This window comes from Mauremys reevesii, linkage group 4 (genome assembly GCF_016161935.1).
Source record: "Mauremys reevesii isolate NIE-2019 linkage group 4, ASM1616193v1, whole genome shotgun sequence".
NCBI lineage: Eukaryota > Metazoa > Chordata > Testudines > Geoemydidae > Mauremys > Mauremys reevesii.
In genome coordinates, this window is record NC_052626.1 from 112818010 (window position 1) to 112840813 (window position 22804).

At 46.6% G+C, this 22804-nt stretch overlaps 1 protein-coding gene across 5 annotated transcripts in view; it reads left to right on the forward strand.

The window, feature by feature from the left end:
• RNH1 (ribonuclease/angiogenin inhibitor 1) overlaps positions 1-22425 on the forward strand; it is a 37187-nt gene extending 14762 nt beyond the window's left edge. For 2 of the 5 annotated variants that reach the window (XM_039536312.1, XM_039536314.1), the window contains exons 2-10: positions 7311-7416; positions 9971-10141; positions 11927-12097; positions 13434-13604; positions 14541-14711; positions 15274-15444; positions 17107-17277; positions 19186-19356; positions 21593-22425. In XM_039536312.1, coding sequence (XP_039392246.1) covers positions 7311-7416; positions 9971-10141; positions 11927-12097; positions 13434-13604; positions 14541-14711; positions 15274-15444; positions 17107-17277; positions 19186-19356; positions 21593-21680 — 1391 coding nt within the window. In that variant the 3' untranslated portion in view covers positions 21681-22425. Of the gene's footprint in view, positions 1-198; positions 224-579; positions 605-3795; positions 3860-7310; positions 7417-9970; positions 10142-11926; positions 12098-13433; positions 13605-14540; positions 14712-15273; positions 15445-17106; positions 17278-19185; positions 19357-21592 lie in introns of those variants that run through there. The other 3 variants (XM_039536316.1, XM_039536315.1, XM_039536313.1) reach the window with 3 other exon arrangements.
• The last annotated feature ends 379 nt before the right edge of the window (positions 22426-22804 follow it).

Here is a 22804-nt window from a genome sequence, read left to right on the forward strand (position 1 = left end):
GGCGTCTGGCAGGAGTTCTGTTTGCAGGCTTAGACATACTTTAACTGAGCCTGGGGTTTGCAAATCCTGCTAGGGGTTGTTGGGGAAAATCTGTCTCTTGAATGCATAGTTGGCAATGTGATTTCAGGACTGAAGTGCAAAAGGGGGGTGGTGACGCTTCGTTTCTTGTCCAGATTGATTTGGAAAATTACACCGAATTCACGTGAAACCAAGCCACTTACGGGTGCGTTTTATCTGAAATGCTGGTATCTCATCAGGGCTTAATATTTGCCAGGGCTGAGCCCCTGCACCTCTAGGCTTGGCAGTTCATAGCCCCGGCCCTTCTAGGCTTGCTGCGTCACTTATGAAAGTAAAAATATTGTCTAGTTATTCCACTGTATTTTTAACGCACCCATCTTTGACTCCGTTTGCTGTTGGGATGGTACCACACTGTCAGGCCTAAAACGTGGTGACTCCCAGATGGTCAGGGATACTAAACGGAAGTGGTTCAGAGCATTCTGAACCCCAGTAAATCCCTGAACCACCTCCTGCTTTTCATCCTCAGAGCACAGTGACTTCTTTTAGTCTCTTCTGGATAGGTTTCTCTCCCGTGCGCATTCTTGAGGTGAGTTTGTTTTTTAAGGCCTGAATCACTGTTTGATTCCACACTAACCTGCTAGCATTTGGTCCCGAGAAGGATCTGTTGAGGACCCTGGTACAAGTGAATAACAAGACCTGCAATGCCTTCCTCAGACACCTTAGTGTTGAGAAACTTGCTTGCCACCACGGACTTGCAGATCACAACAGCAATAATTGGACCTTTGCTGTGGTGGTCTGTGCTGGATATGTAGATTCTATATACTCCTGATACTGTTCCAGTTTATTTGAATACCCTGATATAGCTGCAAAATCAGCTGCTCATAGTTAAGCTTTCACCTAATATTTAAAAAATAAGCCTTTTCAGTTTTCCCTCCCTCCATCCCTTTTCCCCAAATACTTTTTGAGCCTCTCTTTCCCGCCCCCCCCCCCCCTCCCGTTCTGGTTGATCTGTGTAGACTGTGGCTTTTTAGCCTTTAAGTTAGTATGCATATGCAATAAAAGCCCCTTTTGTTATATTGAATTATTGGCAGTACTGAGGCTGTGGCTGCACATTGTTTTACACCCTTTGTAACTGAGCTTTCTGTTCTCTTTTTGTGGGTCCTGCAATACTTTTCTTTTCAGAAAGTTTGTATTGGGCATTTTCGTTGCACATTGTCAGCTTGGTCATGCACTCTCTGCATAGGCATCCTCCCAAAACTGCTTTGTGTAGTATTTTACAATGTTTGCCTACTGGATGTAGGTATTTATTTAAGCTGCATAACCCTAGATATGAGGCAGCAATCTATAGGATTTTATGAAGGTAGTATTTATACAGGATCCCACAATAATTTCTTGAACAATTCAATGACCGTGTTCCAGACCTAAACCAGAACTTAATCGTAAGTTTTTTAACATGACAAGTGATCACAAAGGAGTCTGGGCTTTGGGGAAAATGGACAAAGGTTACTACAAGATTACATGTTTGCTTTGGGTTTAATGGGATGCTGTGTAGGTTAGCTTTTTTTGTAAATACTCATGGATATAAACAGCCAAATTTTCTACTGTGTAAATGGGTAAAACAATTTCAGTCAATAGAACCGCACCTATTTAAAACAGCTGAGAACTTGCTCCTACAGACTTTAATTATTGTGAGAGCTTTTTAAACTCTCCTTTTCTTCCACTTGCCATTGTCTGCCCCTATTTAGGCAATGCAGCATAGGAGAGGAAGAGAGATGGGGTGATGGGGAAGGGACCTGGAGGGAGAAGAGTGTGAAGGCAGACAAGAACAGGTGGCATGATTACATTGGCTTGGCCGGAGTGGTAACAAAGGGAATACATGAATGGCAATCACAAAAGTACTTAGCTCCAAGAGAGAGAGGCCCAGGCATTAGAGCAGTAAGCGCTCTGAAGCAAAGATCAGGAGGAGGTACCAGGTGGGTGGACAATGGTGAAGGGTAGGTCTCCTGAGTTCTGGAGACTGAGGTCTTCTCCCTGCTGATCCCGCTCATGTAGCGGCATCTCCGGGGAAGCTGGGCATAACAGGCCACCCTCAGAAGGGTGCTGGGCTATGCAGTGGGTGGAAGATGCTGTTCCTGGATAGCTCGGTGACAGGCCTTTGAGGACAGGAAGGGGAGTGGAGCTGGCTTGATGCTCAGAGCTATTGCTGCCTGTATAGAGGCGACATGGGGCCTGGGTAACAGGTGGGAAGCAAAGGATTCTCACAGCTCAAGAGAGCAGAGATCCCTGCTTGTGCAGGGGAAGCTGAAGATTGCTGCTGTGCCTTGGATCTTTCCTCCCACCCCTCCGCTTCCTGTGTTAGGTGGCTGCACTTATTTGTAGAGAATAAAAATAATTGACTCCCTACTCTTAGAGTGAAAAAGAACCAACTCCTGATGTAGACACATTAAGGGAAAAGGAGCAGAGGATGGAGAGCAAAGGGGAAACACTGCAACAAATTGTATGATGGGAGAGGAGCAACGAGACAGTAAAAAAAGGATAGGACAAAAGAATAGTTAATAAAAAAATGTCCTACTTAGTCTAGGTCACTCCTACAATTGCTCCACCTGTCCTATGGGAGCTCCCCCCTCTGAGCTCCCATGCTGGGGGATGATCCTCCACTCTGCTTGGAGACCAGGGAGTCTGGAGAATTGATAGGGGCCTATTCCTGTCTATCAGGCAGTGCCCCATCACCAGGATCTGAGCACAGGAAGACCTAGTGTAGGAATATTCCCAATGGTGCAGAAATCCCAGGAGTAGAGCTCTTACACTGAAGGCAGGAGACTAGAACCCTATAAGGAGGAACAGGGTGGTGGCACTTACCAAGAGGAACCAAGGCAGATGGAGGGAAAAGGAATGAAGGCAATAGAACAAAGCATAGAAAGGGAAAAGGGGGTGGGGGAAGGGGGGAGAACAGTTGGTGACTTAGCATGACTAGTGCCTTGTAGTCATATACACAGGAGATTGCTTAAGTGTTTCCACCACAGCCCCTGGAGTTTTCACAAGGGACACGAGGACAGCCCCTTTCTCTTATGGAAAAGTACTTGGGCTTTTCAGTGCTTGTAGGTAGCAGGCAGAACCTCACTTTGAGAGACAATCTGCATGGAGTTCAGTTGCTCAACCTCTGCAGACAGAGTGGCTGAGTCACTTGTGCTGAACAGGGAGTGTAGGTATTTCAAGCATGAGGCTTAGGCCCCTAAATCATCCCCTCTAGCTAAGATAAGAGACAGGATAGAAGAGAAAAAACAAGTAATAGGTGTAAGGCACTATCCCCTAACAGCAGAGAACCATCTCTTAAGCTGCTCCTGGACAGAGCACTTTGGCTCATACCCACAAAGGTATTTAGGCTCCTAACTTTCCTATTGGGCAAGCAGGAGCAACAGGATTCAACCAGCTAGGGCCTAGCTTTCACAAGTGCTGAGCACCCGTCTCTCCAGCTGAAGCCAGTTGGAGCTACAGATGCTCAGCACCTCTGGAAGTGAGGCCCAAAGACTGCTTCACCATCATGTCATGCCTGACCTCTCTGTGTCTCTGGGTAAGCAGAGAACGGATAACAGTCCTAGGAGGAGAAAGAGACTAGCCGTTGAACAAAACAAGTACAGGCAGATCAGAGCAGTGGCTGAGCATGTTAGTTTGAGAGAATTAATCAGGTAGATATGCAGAGGTAGAAAGAGAAGGGAGGACACGATTACCTCTCATTTCCCCACAGATGAGAAGGAAGACAGAGAAGAGGGAGGAATAAAGGCCAAAAATAAGATGGGTGCGGGGAGCAAGTGGGAAGAGAAATGTAAAGTGACAGGAGGAGGTAAGGGAAGAACCTGTTCGAGAAAGAGGCTATGGCTACACTTAAACTTCAAAGCGCTGCCGCCGCGCGCGGGGCAGCGCGAGCGCCTGAAGCGCTAGCGCGCACAGCCGCCAGCCTGGGCTCCCCAGCGCAGCCCCCCTGCCCTCTGTGGGGGAATATGGAGGCGCTGGGAGCGCGGCGGCAGCGCGGGGCTTGATTACACTGGCGCTTACACGCGCCAATTGCAGCGCCGCAAGCGCAGTGGGTGTGCAGCACCCTGCTGCAGCTGCTGCAGCTGCAATTAAGTAAGCAGAGAGATGAAAACAGGGAGTTACTTTGAGATTTTTAGCTCCCCACCTGAGCCCTGCTTCCACCGGGATCTCACAGAGCGCTCATTGCTGGGCCATAAATAGCACTGATAATTAGCTGGAGAGAGGAACTCAAACACCTTTCCCCAACACATCAGAATCCTTCATCCCCTCACCAAAGGGAGGAACAAAAGACTAATTTCCCCGCCCCCCCCCAAACTAAAACAAGACCTGTATGGTGTCAGCTGTACTCTAGTATTAAGAGTTTATTGTAAAGAAAGACAGCTAATTGCCTACATCTTCTGCTATCACATGGCACGCAGGGGAGAAGAATACCTTAATCACATGCCCTTTATAATGGAGCCCAAGCAGGCTGAGTATGTTAAGTAGGGCAGGTTCTTGGAAAAAGCCAATGTGTGTGTGTGGGGGGGGAATAAATACAGCTGCTCTGGCCTAGGCCCCTTTGGCTCTGTTTGGATTCAGCGGAAGGTATGGAGGTGGAAAAGCAGCTGAGTGAATCTCTGAGCTCAGAGAGGAGGTGGATGGGGAATCGGGGAAGGTTTTGCTCTATTATGATGTTTCTATTTGATAGATTGTATGTTTCTATAATGTATTTCTCCACTTACCATTTTTAATGTTTTGGGATAGCAGATTTTTTTTGTTTTGTACACAATAACTTAATCCCTTTGACTAACTAGATTCTGATATTATGGCAATGAGATGGGTCACAGGCCTCTAAAAACTAAAAGGCTAACACACATCCCCCTAAAAAAAAACCAAAAAACAAACAAAAAAAAAAAACCCCAAACCTTCTGCTTTTGGCTACTTGTTTTGGGAGAGTGGGTGAATACTATGCAATGTGTGATAAATCTGACTGTTAATGTTAGTCAGTACAAGTCATAGCCTCAGTTGGTATTAACGATTATACCTCAATTGACACTAGTGGAGCGCTACCATTCTCTGTCAGCTGTGGGACTAGCTGTGTCTGCTCCTTCTGAATGAGCTTTAAGAACACGAGTCTATGTACTATAGTGTTCACCTGTAATGCAGAGATGCTGGGAACTGTATGCTAGATTGAGAACAACAGCATATTCCCATCTTCTCATATTGGAGTGGAGGGATTATTTATGCTTTCCAGAAGGACTTCCCTGTTGTATACCATACTTCATGTGCTAGGAGCCCATCTCTGGGGGACTGCATTGTTACCAGCCTCGCCTCTATGGAAAAACTCCCCTTTATTTGGGATCCATAACATCCTCTCTCCATCTTTCATTATGTTAGAAAAAAGATGCAGGGAGGACAGAATTAGAAGTATGTCGTGCGCAGTGCTTGTTCCTAACTATTCCACTCTGGTTTGGGGCAGTGTAGGAGGAAAATGCTAATGAATTTGACCTAGGTAATATGACTTGAAATACCACTTGGCACCTAGAGTTGATCCAGTTTAACACCTTCAAAAACATGTTAGTTGCTCACTGACTGTATCTCCCCTTCGGGTAGACCACAGCTAGTGAACATGATTTGAAAAGTGATCCCGCCTGGTGTGGACACAGCTGAAGTGGTGTTTCAGATCATGTTTAACTCTTAAAAAACACCCTTCTTTGCTAGTGTAGATTAGACTTCTATGGGTCTGATTCATCATTGCATTGTGTATAGTCACCTCCACTAACCAATCAGAATGAGGGCATTGTCACCCACTCTGCATTGCAGTCCAATTGTGTAGTCACTTACACACTGTGTAGAGTAACAAGCTAGCCAAATGTAGCCCCAGATAGTACAGTGGTACTTTCCAGGGTAGTAAGTGTTTGTAGGATCAGACTGTTAAGCTGCAAGATTTATGGGTTTAGGTTTAGCTATTTGTTTTGGCATATTTTTACCTATTGTAAAGTATTGTGTATAAAGACTGTGGAACCCCTCTGACCTGTAATACAGGTTTACTGCATATACATCAAACTTACACTTGTAATATGATTATGGAGGGAAAAAACCCGTGCTTTTCAGATGCTTGCAACTCAAAATTGCTCTTTTGGGGCTGACATCAATGGCTGAACATAAAAATATAGAAACCACAAAAAAACGTGCCCGACCACTTACTGGTGTGTATTACCTTTCTAGTGCTACAGTGTTGCCATATCCTGGTTCATGCAAACAATTCAAACACTGCCTCTGCTCTGTGTGGTACCTGCTTTTGCTAATGCTACAGGAAGGGGGGTGGTAGGTTAAAAGTGACAAAATGCCCGCTGGAGCATGTAGAGTGGAGCCTAATATAAAGGTAATAATTGGAGATATACCAATCTCCTAGAACTGGAAGGGACCTTGAAAGGTCATTGAGTCCCGCCCCCTGCCTTCACTAGCAGGACCAATTTTTTGCCCCAGATCCCTAAGTGGCCCCCTCAAGGATTGAACTCACAACCCTGGGTTTAGCAGGCCAGTGCTCAAACCACTGAGCTATCCCTCCCCCCATCTGAATGTCTCCCACTGCTTGTAGGTCTGCACTCTGCACCAGGTGAACTGGAGGGAGTCTGATTCATGACTGAATGGTGCTGGATCCTTCCAGCCCCATGAACTTTGCTTTCCAGTAATCTGGTTTTTTACTGAGAGATTTTTATTAACATGGAACCTGTCCATTCCCATGACTCTCCTCCTCTCCATGTGTACTCTTAGGAGAGATCACTAGGTCCTAGACTCATATCAGACTGCCCATGCTCTCCCTGAAGTACACACATGTACTGTGCCATTCAGACACCAGTGCAATATTTACAAGAATGGTCCCCATTGCCTTTGGAAAATGCACACTGTCACGTAGCCAAAAAGAGCCTCCCTCTCTTCTCACTGGGTCGAACAGTTGCCTAAAAACCACAAGGGTCTTGGCTGACTGTTGCAATAATTCTGTAGGATGCACATACCATCCAGCCACTAGATAGGGGCCTCTGCTGGGTTAGTCTGGCCACTACCTGATCTATCTCAACATTGCGAATGTGGAATTAGTGTCTGTAACCTTTCAACACACGCCATGTGTAAAGAGGGAAAGTTGCACAACTGTAACTTGTGGCTCAGAGGGTTATAAATCCAGCTGCCCAAGCGTAACTGGTTGGGTTTGAAGAGGGAATGCTGGGTTTGTTGTTCTGCTTCAGAAATTACTCATGGTCATTTTGTTAAATCTTCAGGTCTTGCATCAGCATTTAAAATGGACCTTGACATCCAGTGTGAAGAGATGAGTGCGTCCAGATGGACCGAGCTTAAATCTTCCATGAACACAAGCAAAACTGTCAGGTAGTACCAGTTTTTATTTTTCCCTAGAAAAGACCATATAGCAACTAAACTGAATAGTTTCCTGAAGCAGTGGTTCTCAACCAAGGGTCCGGGGGCTGCGAGCAGGTTGCAGGGCCAGCATTAGACTTGCAGGGACCCAGAGTAGAAAGCCAAACTCCCACCACCAGGGCCGCCCGGAGGGGGGGCAAGTGGGGCAATTTGCCCCAGGCCCCGTGAGCCCCTCCGGGTTTTCGGCAGCACTTCTGCGGCAGGCCCTTCCCTCGCTCTGGGTCTTCAGCGGCGAGTCCTTCAGTGCAGCGGAAGACTTGGAGCGAGTGAAGGACCCGCTGTGGAAGTGCTGCCGAAGCCTCGGAGCACCGCCCGGTGAGTACAAGCGCCACAAGCGGTGGAGAGGGGGAAGCTGCGATCGGCGGCACTTAGGCTGCTCTGCCACCGCCGCTTCATTCTTCGGTGGCAATTCAGCGGCGGGTCCTTCCCTCCAAGAGGGACCTGCCACTGAATTGCCGCCGAAGACCCAGCCCTGGCCCAGACCCCCTGAATCCTCTGGGCGGCCTTGCCCACCACATGGGGCTGAAGCCCAGGGCCCCGAGCAGGGCCGGCTCCAGGCACCAGCCCAGCAAGCAGCTGCTTGGGGCGGCCAACGGTGAGGGGCGGCACGTCCAAGTCTTCGGCGGTAATTTGGTGGCGGGTCCCTCACTCCCTCTCAGAGCGAAGGACCAGCCGCCGAATTCTGCCGAAGACTGAAGCGGCGGCGGTAGAGCTGTAGATCGTGATCACGGCCTTTTTTCCCCCTTTTTGCTGCTTGGGGCGGCAAAAACTCTGGAGCCGGCCCTGGCCCCGAGCCTCACCACCCGAGGCTGAAGCCTGAGTAACTTAGCTTTGTGGACCCCCTGGGGCCCTGGGCAGTTGCCCTGCTTGCTACCCCTTAATGCTTGTCCTGGCTTTTGTATGCAGAAAAACAGTTGTTACAGGTGGGCGGGGGAGTTTTTATAGCATGCTGAGGGGGGCTCAGAAAGAAAAAGGTTGAGAACCCCTGTCCTAAAGGGTGGAGGGAGGCGTCTACAAGATTTTGGAGTGGGGAGAGGGGAAGGGGACAGAACGTTTACTGCATTTCAGGGACAATATAAACTGCAGTATTGTTGCTATGTGATACTGCAAGGTTGCTCATGATGGAAGGATTCTGCGCATCCTATGTAGGATGCCCATGAAGACATGCTTATCTAAAGAAACCTACTCCTTGGTATGAACTCAGTCTGGGTTCAAATTCAGCATAGCTCAAAACCACCAAAGTAGTGATGTCTTCAATGACTATTTAAATATGTTGCCACTGTTCTGGTGTTCCTGTCTTCCTTGGCAGAATGTTTATTTGCAGGGGGTTGGTGTCTCTATCTTCTTTTTATCCAGAAAGGTGGGTTTTAGGCTAAAAGAGTGCCCCTTGATGGGAGTGCCAGTCCAACTCCTCCCCTATGGCATTTCATGACCAGTCTTACCAAAAGCTATAAATTGACCAGCATTTTAACAGGTGGAAAGTCGCTATCCCTTTCACTTTTAATCCTACATGTTCTGGCAGCCGCCAAGAGTATATGACTTCAATTTTAGCCCGGTCAGCTAGCGAGTGCTCTGCTGGGAGTTAGGGAGTGCTAGAAAGAGTTGGTTCTACACTGCTCCACCTCCTCTTGCTGGGAATCTGCACTCCTGGGCTGACCTCTTGCTCCTCTGGGTGGGCAAAATGACCATGAAGCTAGTGGGGAAGGAGCAGCAGATTGAGGGCGACTTCCTTTGGGTCGGGTAGGAAGGATTGCATGGGCCTTTTATATGTGAGTTATGTGGAACTAGCTCTGACTGTCTGAGTCCTCCCCTGGGGATGGGATGCCCCGAGGGAAGCTGGGCTGTGTGCCAGTGATTAGAACTGTATTCTGAGCAGAGACTTGGCTGCCCAAGGCATAGCAGCTGAGAAGGTGACAGCAGCTGATAATTGCCAGGAAGGCAACAAGGATGTGTGCAGAGGCCATATGAGCTATGCATGCCAGAGCAGATGCCTTGGAAGTCTCTCTCTGACTGGAAAGCCTGGCAGAGAACCAGTTCATTTGTGTCACTACACAGTCTGCCTAAAAGCTTATACATTGCCCTTTGGATTCAGGTGCACTCCTGCTGCCTGATGAACTGGCTAACTTGGTGGTGAAGAAACTAAACTTAACTGCAGCCCAGGGTTAAAGCTCTGTTGGCTAGAGAGAGGGTTTGGGGCACACGCCGTCTTCTAAGCGGCACAGATGGAGGAGTTCCATTCAGTCTGTCTCTGGCAGAATCTCATTTCCACTTCTACAGCAGTAGAGCCCCAGTAGTGCAGGAGAATCCTGCCTCCTGCCAAGCCTGGGGAGTTGAGTGGGCTTTGTCTGCCTGCATGTGGATTTGCAGTGATGCACTCCAGGGACTGACTTAGGGTCTAAATAACCCATTATCTTGTTTAATAAATACATCTCTGATGGGGAATTCTTCAGTCATTGAGGTGAGCAAAATGAATTGTTAGGACTAATGCCATCTATCTTCCCTGCAGGCTGGATGATTGCAGTCTCTCTGCTAGTCACTGTAAGGATATTGGCTCTGTCCTCAGTTCAAACCAGACCCTGACGGAGCTAACCCTGAATAACAATGAATTGGGAGACTCGGGAGTGGAACTGCTGTGTAAAGGGCTGATGACTCCAAGCTGCAACTTACAGAAACTCTGGTAAATCTCAGCCTGGTGGTTGTGTTGCACTAGAATGCTTATCGGTCTTTATCAGCGCATTGTGAGTAACTCAACCCTTGGGGCCAGATCATCAGCTGAGGTAAATAATGCATCTCTACTGACTTCAGTGGAGCAATGCCCATTTATTCCAGCTGAGGATCTGGCCCTATATTTACTGTACTCTGTAAACACCTCAGAAAACCCTGAATTCTTACAAATTGCTTCTCGTTTATTGGTAGGGAAAGTAAACTGATGCAACTTCAAACACTTCCTGAGTAATGACTGGAAGAATCTGATCCCTCACTGGACTAGAAATGGCTGGCTTTTCCCAGCTCTCTGATTATTTGCCCAGGGCAGCTCAAGGAAGAGCAAGAACCACTTGTCTATAGTAGCTTTTTACACCTCCCAAATACCACCCCCTCCAGTCTTCGAAGAGAACTCTTTCAATAGCTACATATAGTTGGGGTTTTAATCTGTTCTGCTCACTTGTTTACCACCAAGACTATAGTACATAAATTGGTCTTTGAAGTGCCAAGATCCAGATAAGGTCTAGACAGCTGGCTGCCTCCCCAGAGTTTACCGTGGGCGGAACTGTTACAAGGCTGACTTTTGGTCCCTCCACAGTTCTGTGGGCTTCAGACGTCACATGTCCTCTAGTGAGAAGAGCAATTAATATTTTGGCTCCCCTCGCCTGCAATTTTTTTTTAAAGTACATCAGACACCTTGTTTTTAATATAGGCCTTGGAATAAGTAGATCTAATACTTTTCCCAGGAGAATGGAACACTAGTTATTGAGTCACATTTCAAATAGTTTCTCTTTAAACCTCAAGTTTCTCAAAAGTGCCAATCACAAATTCATTAGCTTCTCTCCTAAGCTAGGTTGGTTGGAGGTGGGGGTGGTGGCTTTTTCTTTCTTTCTTTTTTTTTGGGGGGGTGGGGGGGTTTGTGGGCAGTTCAGTGCATGTTAAACATCCACTGTTTACCTAGGGCTATGTGTTTAAAGATGAAATCAGAAACATCGAACTTTTCTAAAAAGCAAACTTCCAGACAGAACTCCATTAAGATGTTGTACAGATTGTTGGCTCCTCTGAATGATTTAAATCAACCCCCTTCCTGGTAATGTTGCAGCTGTCATGCAACCTCTCCTACCAGAAACAGCACTGGAGAGAGACCTTTATCAGTCCTCTGCTGCCACTGAAAGCAGGTATATCCTGCAGGATACAGTAGTTAGAGATGCTCTCCTCCACAGTGTAACACCTACACAGCAATGGGGGATGTAAACCAATATTTGGCTTAGATTTTTATTTTTGACTACTATGCCCTCACTCTAGAGAGTCAAAGAAAGGTAAGATTCCCTTGTTTTCTATCTGGGAATAGCCTTTTGTTGGCTTAGACTTGTTCTATGTAGAACAACATTGCTGCATAGATACATTGGAATATTGTCATTATTTAATGGGAAAAATTCTCTTCTCTGCTATGGCTGCTGTACAAGAAGTTATTTAAAAAAACATGGAAGCCCCTTGTTACTGCAACTCTGAAACTAGCTGATTAAAATTTTTTACTGAGGCAGAGATTATTGGATCTGGCCTTACCATAGTATTTAGCTTGGCATGCCATAATTTTGGTAGAATTGGAGATGCTTTGTAAAGGCACTGAAGCGTAATACTCTGCAGCACTACAATGGATTATGAAGCCAAATACTGGAGGATACACCAGTCTCCGCGGAGAACACGGTGAATTCTGAGGAACTCTATTCCTCATATGCTGGTTTCTTTTCTCCCTCAGGCTGCAGAACTGCAATCTAACAAATGCCAGCTGTAAGCATCTCCGTTCTGTCCTGAGCACAAAACCAACTCTGACAGAGCTGCAGCTGGGTGATAACAAACTAGGAACTTCAGGTGTGAAAGTGCTGTGTGAAGGGTTGATGGATCCCAACTGCAAGCTACAGAAGTTACAGTAAGTAATCACTGGCCTCCTTGGTTCTTTCATAGGTGCTTGACAAGGTGTTAGACAAAACTCAGGTGGATGGGTAGGTTGGGAGTGGTGTTTTGTCATCTCCTAGTAACTAGCAGTAAATTTGCCTCCAGCTGCAAAAAAGTGAATATCTACAGGGGGGAAATACCTGATGAACCATTTTAGTGGGGATTGGATGGTCCCAAGGCCTTGTAATGTTGTGGACTGGTCTCTAGTCTGACCACCTCAGTATAGCCCAGATTGGTCGTGACCAAAAGCCTATTCTCACTGGTAGGTTGAGTGGTTTCAGCAGTGCTCCAAATCTTTGTTGATCACTTTATTTCCCAACCATCTGCTGTATGGTTCTCGGCGCTGCATTCATTGGATCATCGGGATATGTTCCATGGAGCATAGTTTGGTCATTCAGACAAATTGGTGGTTTTAATCCAATTACCAATGGATAGGTCTCTGTATTGAAACCGCCTTTGACTGAGACCCTTGTTTAGCAGAGGCCAGGAATTAACTGGGCATGAAGAATTTGCTGCTTCCTTCCTCAAAAGGACAAACTACCACCCTTTGTCCTCCAGTTTACCCATCTACTTCTCACAAAGTTATGGATGGTTTAGTCTGGCTCTTCCCATAGCCATATTATAGGGAAGGTGAAGTGGGTAGAGATTAGGTGCATGCCATTTACACAGCATTTTAGACACTTGTCCACTGCAAACAATCCTCTGACGTTACTTAATAAACAGTGGTAGGCGCCTATCAATGCAGAATGACCTGGATGTTCTTTGATCAAACCTCAGTCAAGAAACAGGGAGCACAAACTTGTTCCATGACCAGCAGGAGTGCTGCTGATCAGTTTATTGCTTTTGATTCTGGTCTCTCAGACTGTCTGTCTGGTTTCTGATCTGATTCTACTAAAGGTTACCAGTTGGAGAAACTAACTCTTTTCCTCCTTTAGAAAGACATAGCAGTCGTGGTTGTATGCTCTCTTACAATTCAAGAATTAAACAGTGGTTGTCAGCAAACCTGCATGCAATCTTATGAAAGGCTTACTATTGAAACTGAGCAGCTACCCCATCTGGTGATGCTTTCAAATCAAACTGATTGAAGCCTCCTGGCAATGGCATGGAAGTGCTATTAAGTTAGTAGCTGAGGTTTGGGGACTTCCCCTATGAAAAGCCATGAGCAATCTGTATATTTAACTGGCTGAATGGTAAACAATCTGCTCTATTTTCCTGTCTGGTCTGTGGACAAGACCTCCACGCTGCTGACATAAGTGAGCTGAGTGGTAGGATGAAGACTCCTGTTTTGCTCTGGTTTCTTCTTTTTGCAGGTTAGAGTATTGTGAACTCTCACCTGACAACTGTGAGATGCTCTGCGCTGCTCTGCGCACAAAGCCTTCCCTGAGGGTGCTCAACATAAGTAACAACAAACTGGGAGATGCAGCAGTAAAAGTGCTGTGTCAGGGATTGATGGATCCCAACTGCAACTTACAGTCACTACAGTAAGTAACAGCTAGTTCTCTCCAGTTCTAACTCTGCTCTTACAGAGACACACCACTCTCTCGCTGCCGGGAATACTTAAGAAATTCTGTGGCTTATCTCTGTTGCCATGAAAATTGCAAAAACTCTCCTGGCTTAAATTCTGCTTGGTGCTTGATTCGGGGAGCTGGCTTTCACTCTTCACTTCACGGTAATGCCAGTGGGGTCACTGTGGACCAGACTTCCAAAGAAAATGTCCGATGGCTTCTGTGTGGGAGTGGGGAGGGGAAGCTACTATCCCCCCAGCTCTAGCTAGTCTCCCACCAGTTACTATCCAACTAGGTCAGAATAACAAAGTGCACGTCTCTTCAAAATGGTGTGCTGCAATACACCCCTTGCCTGGGGTAAAGTCCGTGGAGACCGTTTGGTGCAAGATCTCAGTTTCCTGCTCCCATCTTGATCTGCAGAGCACTCCTGTTCTAAGAGCAGCATAGGCTGCAGAATCAGCTTATAGCATCCACTGGAAGCCATGTGGAGGCCCAGTATGTCTGCAGCAGCCATGAGTGCACCATCCTAGCATGTTTCTAATGGAGTTATGGTCTCAGGCACTCCCCTGGCTCTATCTGTCCTCAGGACTTCCTTAAAGAGGGATCCTCAACATAAAGAGGTGATTTGTCTGGGCCTCTATCGGTTACATACATGGTGTGTGGGTTTAATGAGCACCATAGTGCCCTGAAGGAAGGGTGATGCAAACGGTTTCTTCTGGGGGAATAATGGGTCAGATCCTCAGCTGGGAAACCTCCACTGAACTCAGTGGAGCTGCACCAATTCGGACGGGCTGAGGACCTGGCCTGCAGTCTCTCTTCCTGATTTTATTCCGGATGGTAGATATCCTTTAATACACTGACTTATGGAGAAGCAACTGTTGAACTTTGATATGATTCTTCTGTTCTGCACAGTCTGGAGAACTGTCGTATCACAGCTGCTAGCTGTGGGGATCTCAGCACTGTTCTTGCTAGGAAGCCATCCCTGACAGAACTTTCTGTGGGCGAGAACAAGATTGGAGATCCAGGTGTAGCACTGCTGTGCCAGGGACTGCTGAATCCCAACTGCAAAATAGAGAAGCTATGGTAAGGAACACCAATGGCTACTTAAAATCTGCACAAGTTGGTAGCCTCCAAGTCATCTGTATTTATTATGCTGGCATGATCTTGCCTGATATGTAGAGTTTCTCAGTCAACAAATCCCTTTATGAAGCAGGGGTGCACCTCAGACCCCTTTTCTCAGTGAGGGTTGGGTGAAGAACACTACTGAATAGGCAGGAAAGCACAGTGAGGTCAGTAAATGATCCAATTCTCAGAAGAAGGGTGTGACAGAACGCTGCTGTAATGAATATTCAGTCATTCTGTTCAGGTTTCTGTACAACACTATGTATCCAACTTACCTTCTTTTAAAAGAGATTTTCATCTCTAATGCAGGAAAGGGGAAGATGTAAGCAGGAGAAGGCTGCTTACACAAAAGGAACTTGTAAAGTAAATGTGTGTGCATATAACAAGCCTCTTAGAGTTCAAAAGACAGACTCTACTGTTCTACATTTCTACTGACCTGGGTAAAAATAGGATTCACCTCAGATCATCATATAAAGTCTTCAGCAAATCTTGAAGAATCCAATATTCCTATTGTGTTCCTCAGGTTGTGGGAGTGTCGTGTCTCACCTGCTGGCTGTAAGGATCTCTCTCAGGTCCTCAGTACAAAAGAGTCCCTAACAGAGCTGAGCCTGATTGGTAATGGGTTGGGAGACCCAGGAATGGAGCTACTGTGTCAAGGACTGAAGGATCCAAAAGCTAAACTCCAGGCACTATGGTAAGCTGCTGCTGGCTTCCTTTACAATGTTCACTGTCCGTCTAATTTATTATTTTTATTAACAAATAACTCTTCTACGCTAAGCAGTGCCCAGACAAACGTCCTAACTGATTCAGGTCCTCTAAGGGTGGTGTGGTTCTTCTGCTTAGCAAGGCCCCATAGGACTAGTCAATGGGACTAGTGATCCTAAAATCCTTCAGTAACTTTTTTTTTTTTTGGAAAGGTCATGGGGGAGATTTTCAAGGTCTAGGAAACTGAGTGTCATCAAGTTTGAACCCACCCATTAAGTATAATCCAGGGGTCGGCAATCTTTCAGAAGTGGTGTGCTGAGTCTTCATTTATTCAGTCTAATTTAAGGTCTCGCGTGCCAGTCATACATTTTTAACGTTTTTAGACGGTCTCTTTCTATAAGTCTGTAATATATAAAACTAAACTATTGTATGTAAAGTAAATAAGGTTTTTTAAATGTTTAAGAAGCTTCATTTAAAATGAAATTAAAATGCAGAGCCTCCTGGACAGGTGGCCAAGACCCAGGCAGTGTGAGTGCCACTGAAAATCAGCTCGCGTGCCACCTTTGGCGTGTGTGCCATAGGTTGCCTACCTCTGGTATAATCCATTCACTTGACAGAAGGATTCAGTGACTTGGAAAAAGATGTTTGACAGCGCAGCTTTAACAGCAAATTGGATGTTGTGGTCTGCTAGTTTCCTGTTTGTGTTTTTTTTGTTTTGTTTTTTTTTCATGTGTATGTATTGGATTCTTAGTTTTCCCATGTCTTTCTATTGCTCTGAAGGCTTAAGCTGTAAATCCCACCAAGTGTTTCGGGATTTCTCCTGTGGTAGAGGAGAGGGAGTGAATTTGTTCACCGAGGAAAGCTATAGTCTTTAGCAATGAAGGAAATCTGTCTGCTAGCTGCAATATAAATATACATGGCTCCCCCTTGAAAGGGTTTAAAGAAGTCAGTACTCTGACTGATGGTGGCAATTTTAGTCAAAGTGTAAAACAGAAGGTCCTACCTACATGAACTTCTCCTCTTCCCACCTTTTTACTTACCTGGTGTAGCCTTCCAGACCTAGGTCCTCTGGCATCACGTGATCTGGGGTAGGAAAAGAACTGCCCCTTTGTGTGAAGGTTTAACAAGTGAAATAAACCTTTCCTGCTATCTAAGCCAAAAGGATAGCATAGTTCATCTGTTTACACGGATAGGTGAATGTGAGGGTGAGGAAAACCTAGCAATAGGTGAGGTGCCTCCTGTGTTGAAGATGAATGGTGGTATGTCTCTGTTATCCCATTCAGAGTGAACTAATCTTGCATGCAGCTATGTGCCTTAAAAGAGCAAAGATCTTGCATTCTTTGAGATGGGGACATAATCTTAGTGTGATGCAACAGGACAATTGAGTCTCAGACTTGGGGGAGTGGATAAGGACATGGGTGACTAAAATAGCTCATCTAATCACTGACAGCAAAGGACAGAAGGCCCAGACTTCACTAGGAATGTGGTCCCACCCGTCTAAATAGCTCTAATCACCAACATGAGGGGGAGGACGTGAGGCCTTCAGGAGAGGTCAGCAGCCATAGAGGTGAAAGCTGGGAGAGGAAGACCCATTAGATCATTCAATCAGTCTTTCAGCTCCTGAAGTTCTGGTTTCCTCTTTGCATTGCAGGATAAGGGAATGTGGTCTCACAACTGCCTGCTGTAAGAGCATTAGCTCTGTTCTTGCCACAAACCAGACCTTGAGAGAGCTGCATATGGGTGGAAACAAGATAGGAGATGCAGGGGTTGAAATTCTCTGTGAAGGACTGATGAACCCCAACTGTAACTTACGGTCCCTATGGTAAGTAACTTATTTCTCTTTCACTTGCAGATATTGGTTGCCCAATAAAGAATGGGGGTGGATGGGGATAAGGCATCTAGGCTACAAAGAAACAGTTACAAAATACCAAATAGTTCCAACTGAGAACTGATGCTCAATTATAGCAGTCATGGCTGGGAACAGAATGCTGTTGGCATTCATTGGAAGACAGTCTCCCTTGAAGTCCTTATTTCCCACAGATTCTTCCTTGTACTTAAAACCGGCCCTTTGGTATTAACTAGCAAATGTTAACTCCAGTGTTGTCTTTGGGGTATAAGCCGCACTAACTAAAGGGGAGCTGGAGGAATCTCCCCAGGGACAGGTTATCCCAAACCTGCCGATTGCAGGATTTGTTGCACCTTCCTCTGAAGCAGCAGGTACTAACCACTGTCAGATGGCATACCTGGCTGGATGGATCGCTGGCCTGACCCGTATCTGACAATTCCTGTGTCCTACTGCTAGAGGACAAATCCTGACTTGGGTAACAAGTATGTGTTGCTTTATTTGTGTACTTGTGCAAATCCAACACTGTTTCAGCCCTGCCAGAACAAGCAGCCAGTCAGTTTCAGTGTGGATTAGCAGAACTGTCCACATCTGACTATCAGTAGCTAGTGATACTCTTTCTCCCCCCCGCCCCAAGTCTGAGTACTAAACTTGCGTAAATAACTGGCTTAGTACTCCCATCACAATGCCACAACACTGGAATGGTACTCTGCAGCTCTAGTTGCACCCAGTGAAGCCAAATGGGCAGGAGCCATGGAATCACATGTGGCTACCATAGATGCTTTAGTCATGGCTTCTAGAATCTGTAGGTTAGACTAGAAAGCCTCTGTCTCTCAAGATCCTTCTGCTGAGAACTGAAGCCAATCAGCTTCTGAATGGGAAGGATTGAGGGCCAAGAGGTCACTTGCCTTCTCACAGAGGTGGACAAGCAAACTGGGCTATGAGTTTGACTGGGTGACATCTGAATCTCAAGGCTAATAGATGTGTCAAGTAACCCGAGGGGTGGGCTCTTAATTAAGGTTCTAGCACAATAAACGTAGTTTAGCTACTCCTGTGTTTACTGAAGTACTGGTCCTTCCAATAGCCTTGGCTTCTTCAAGGCACTCTTTCAATTTGCCTTTGTTCTTTATCTGTAAATAACCCAGTAATAATATTCCGTAAATGTTGTTTAGTCTGGTCTTCATTAGCTTGGTCGTCACCTGTAGCAGTGTAATAAGGAGAGAGAATAGCCTAATGGCTCAGTTTCTGGCTGCAAAAACCCATTCCCCCCCCCCCACAACAGGTTCACCAGACTGTTTGGTCTGCAAGTTGGATAGGTCTTGGGTTCCCTAGCACACTATCTATTGACAGATCACACTGGTGTGCACAAAAGAATGGAAACAAGGTGTGGGGACACTAATCTTGTGCAGTTGAGACCTCCACTTGTGCAACATCAAAACTCACCAAGCCTAATATAGGCTTGCTTGATTTCCATCCATTAGCTGGGAAGGGCCAGTTTTTGTCATCTGTTACACCTGATGTTTCCATGTAGCAGAGGACAGAATTTAATCATGAATGTCTAATACTGCCCCAAGTCTTGTATGGCGCATCCTGCAAACAGATGGCAACGTGCTCTCCCTCTTTCTGTGGCTGGAGCCAGAAGGGATTGCCTACAACAAGTAGTCACAAAAGGCCCTGAGCACTGGTGTCTGTAGAGGGAGCACATGCTTCATGTAAAACACACAAGCTATCCTATGTGCCAGCCTCTGAAATGGCAGAAAGACAAATGACAAGTGGTGTTGCTGCCTGCTGCAGTCCTGGTTGGTATGTCTGAACTCTGGTCTATTAGGCATAAAGTGACTCTTAAGTCAGTACTCCTCTTACTTTGGCTTCTCTCTTTCCCTGCAGGTTGGGTAACTGCAGTCTCTCAGCTGCTTGTTGTGGGAGTCTGGCCACTGTCCTCTCTTCCAAACCGAGCCTGACTGAGCTAGACCTGAGTAACAATTCACTGGAGGACGAAGGTGTGAAGAAGCTGTGTGAATCACTGAAACATCCAAATTGCAAACTACAGCAACTTGTGTAAGTGGTGGTCATTTTATAGTCCCTCAGCGTTATGCTGGTGTCTTGGAATTAAAAGGAGACTGGGGGCTTCCAAGAGCAGACAGGGCAGCGAGCAAAGCCTGCTCTAAGGAAGTCAGTATCTCGTGGGAATCCATAACTTCCTGCAGGAGGCAAACTTCTATCTGCTGTTTCAGGAGCTGCCTGCCCTTTTAAGGCTGTTTGCCCATGCCTCTGCCACAATGCTTACTGCCCTTGTCCCTGGAGACCAGACTGAACTGTGACAGGGCAACAGAAAACACTTGAGCCTGGTCCTTTAAGGCCCTGTCCACATTGCAGCTCTAAATAGCTCACAGCGTGGGTGGTGTCCCATGCCACATAACCAATAACTGTGCTGGCCAACAACATGGCCCCTGTCAGAAGCCTGCTCTTCCACATGCTCTCCCAGTAACCGGATTCGCCTGGCTTGCCTGCCCCTCAGCTGGAGGGACTTGCATGAACTCCTTATTGACACAGGTGACTGGGCTCTAGAAGGGCGTCTTGGTGGCGGGCTTTTATTTCTATCCTTATTCCTTGTGAAGAGCCTTGGAAATGGGTTAGGGCTGGAAGGGACAAGCAAGTGGACACCACTGCTGCAGTAGGAGGGGGGTAGGGGGGAAGAAAGAAGAAACACTGGTTTTTATGTAAAGTGAACCCATTCTGTTTGGGACATATCCCAAAGAATCTCTTTGCTGACTTTCCCGTAAATCCTCTGACGTGACTTAGCCTGGGACTAGATGAGTAACGTCCTCTCTTGTACCTGTAGCATGGACAGGCCCTTAGTCAATCTGTGGCTGAGACAGCTGCCCCTGTGTGACCGCATGGGGATGCCCCAGAATTGAAATAGCAGAACATAAAGGTCTTGTCGGTGGGACATTTCCTGTGCCTAACTCCTCCTCCATGTTGTGAAGCTATTTGAATTCCATCTCCTGCTCTTTGACCAGACCATGCCCCCACTTCCCTAGGAACAAACAGATAAAAGGAAATATGTGAGACAATGCATAAAAAGACCAAACTTCTCTGCCACAAGTAGTCATTGAGGCCGAGGCCAAGCCCTTGTCAGGACTCAAGGGATTGGATGTTTATACAGATGACAAGAATATCCAGAGTTCAGATAAATGTTGGAAGAAGCATTAAACATACTGCTGAAGCCCATCTCTAACTATCGGATTAGGATGAGATCTATGTGGGGGGCAGACTGTCTCACACCATTCTACTTCCTTTGATTCTTGCTCCTGTCAGAGAGGGGAATATTGGATTGGATCAGGAGTGGGCAAACTATGGCCTGCGGGCCAGATCTGCCCCAGCAGCCATTTTACTCCAGCCCTCGAGTTCCTGCTTGGGAGGGGGTCTGGGGCTTGTCCCACTCCAGCCGGGGAGCAGGGTCAGGGGCCACTCCACGCAGCTCCCAGAAGCAGCAGCATAGCCCCCCTCCAGCTCCTACTCATAGGGACAGCCAGGGGGCTCCACTCAGCATGCTGCCTCACCCCAAGCGCCGCCCCTGCAGCTCCCATTGGCCAAGAACCACAGCCAATGGGAGCTGCAGGGGCGGTGCCTGTGGACCAGGCAGCGTGCAGAGCTGCCTGGCTGTGCCTCCCATGTAGGAGCGAGGGGGGGACGGGGACATGCTGCTGTTTCCAGGAGCCGCTTGCGGTAAGCACTGCCCGGAGCCTGCACCCCTGACCCCCTCCTGTGCTCCAGTTCCCTGTTCCAGCCCTGATCCCCCTCCCACTCTCATCCCAAGGCCCACCCCAGAGACCACACCCTGAATGCCTCCCTGGAGCCTGCACCCCCAACCAGAGCCCTTACCCCCTCCCACACCTGAACCCCAATTTTGTGAGCATTTGCCCACCCCTGGATTAGATGGACCATGGGTCTGATTCAGTCTGGCAGTTCCTAGCAGCAGATCCTTCAGTGGATTGTGTAGCTAGACCATGCTAGGCAGAAACAAATCCAGTTGTATGACTCTCCTTCAATAGCCTTGCTAGCAACTTAATACAGCTGAAGGCTACCCTTGGTTTAATAGCTCTGCCTGAGGACTTTGGTCTTGAACCAGGACTAGCGGAATAGCAAAGGCCAATAAGGCAGTTTTGGCTCAAACCTGGTTGGCTCCTTCTTGCCATATCTTCTCCCCAGAGGTGACTGTGCCTTTGCTCTTCAGCACTCTGATTTGATAGCATGCCTGCTGAGACTGATTTTTTTTTTCCCCTCTTTTCAGTCTGTACGACATCTACTTGAGTTCTGAAGTGGATGATGAACTGAAAGTCCTGGAAGAGTCCAAACCTGGACTGAAGATTATTTTGTGAGCGGTGCAGTTTCAGATGGGACCATCTGCTGAGCACTGTCCTCTCCCTGTTTCTGTCTCTTTATCTGAACTCTTCATATATGCAGTTAACCAATGAGTTCAATGTAGAATGTCTTTACCAAAAAAAAATTCATGGAATCTCTGCAGAACAATGTCCCTCAAGGGAATTGACAGCCTGCTGTGTATTCATGAATGTATCCAATCTGAAGCTCATCAGAGCATCTCTGTCCCTAAGGTAAAGAATACTAGGCATCTACAAGAACTGGGCCTTTACCTATAGGAGCAGCTCTCATATACCTATTTAATGGGTCAATCGAGATTTCTAGAAGTTTCCCTTCCACTTAAGAGCTGGCAAAAGCAGAACTACCTGGTGAATGTCTAGTATTCAATAGACGGTGCTTTAGCTGAGTCTCTCTGGGGGAAGGTATCCAGGAACAAAGCAAAAATATTGACACTAAAATAAATGAAAGTAATGCGCTGTTCCTGGAAGAGGTCAGTTTTTCCCCTGGGAACGTAATCTTGACAGGAGCCCCTAGACAAGGCTGATAAGAGTGGGTGCTCACTTAATACCAGGACTTCCTTTCTCTTGAAAGAAGTCTATGAAGCTTCTTTATTACTAGTAAAAATGATGATGTTTTCTCTCTCTCTCCCTTTCTGCTAAACTGAAAGTGAGTAAATTCTCTGAATTGTTCTGGCAAAAGTAGCTCTGTAGAAATGTCTTTCAAATAAAGTTTCATTGCAAAGAATCAGATTCTTATTTCTCTATTTTGTTCAGAAAGTTACAGTACAGACCCGTTTACGTGCGGATGTCAGGAGTCAAGCCGTCATGACCACATGTTAACGGACTGCGGGTTAAGAGGGCCATGCTGAAATAATATCATAAGATATCTGTATATACATGTATAACTATCTAGGATTACATACGTATTCACAGCGTCCTAAATACTGCAGGCCTATCTAACGGTGCTTTGCAAGAATATAAATTCAAATGTGTACTCTAATAAAAACATTATTACTACACAGGGTGAAAGTAACTTAGGACATTTACCGGTATGGGTTGGGGGTGGCTCTGGCCCCCCGAAGGGGTGGAGCCTCAGGTGGAAGGGGTGGGGCTAGGGGTCAGCA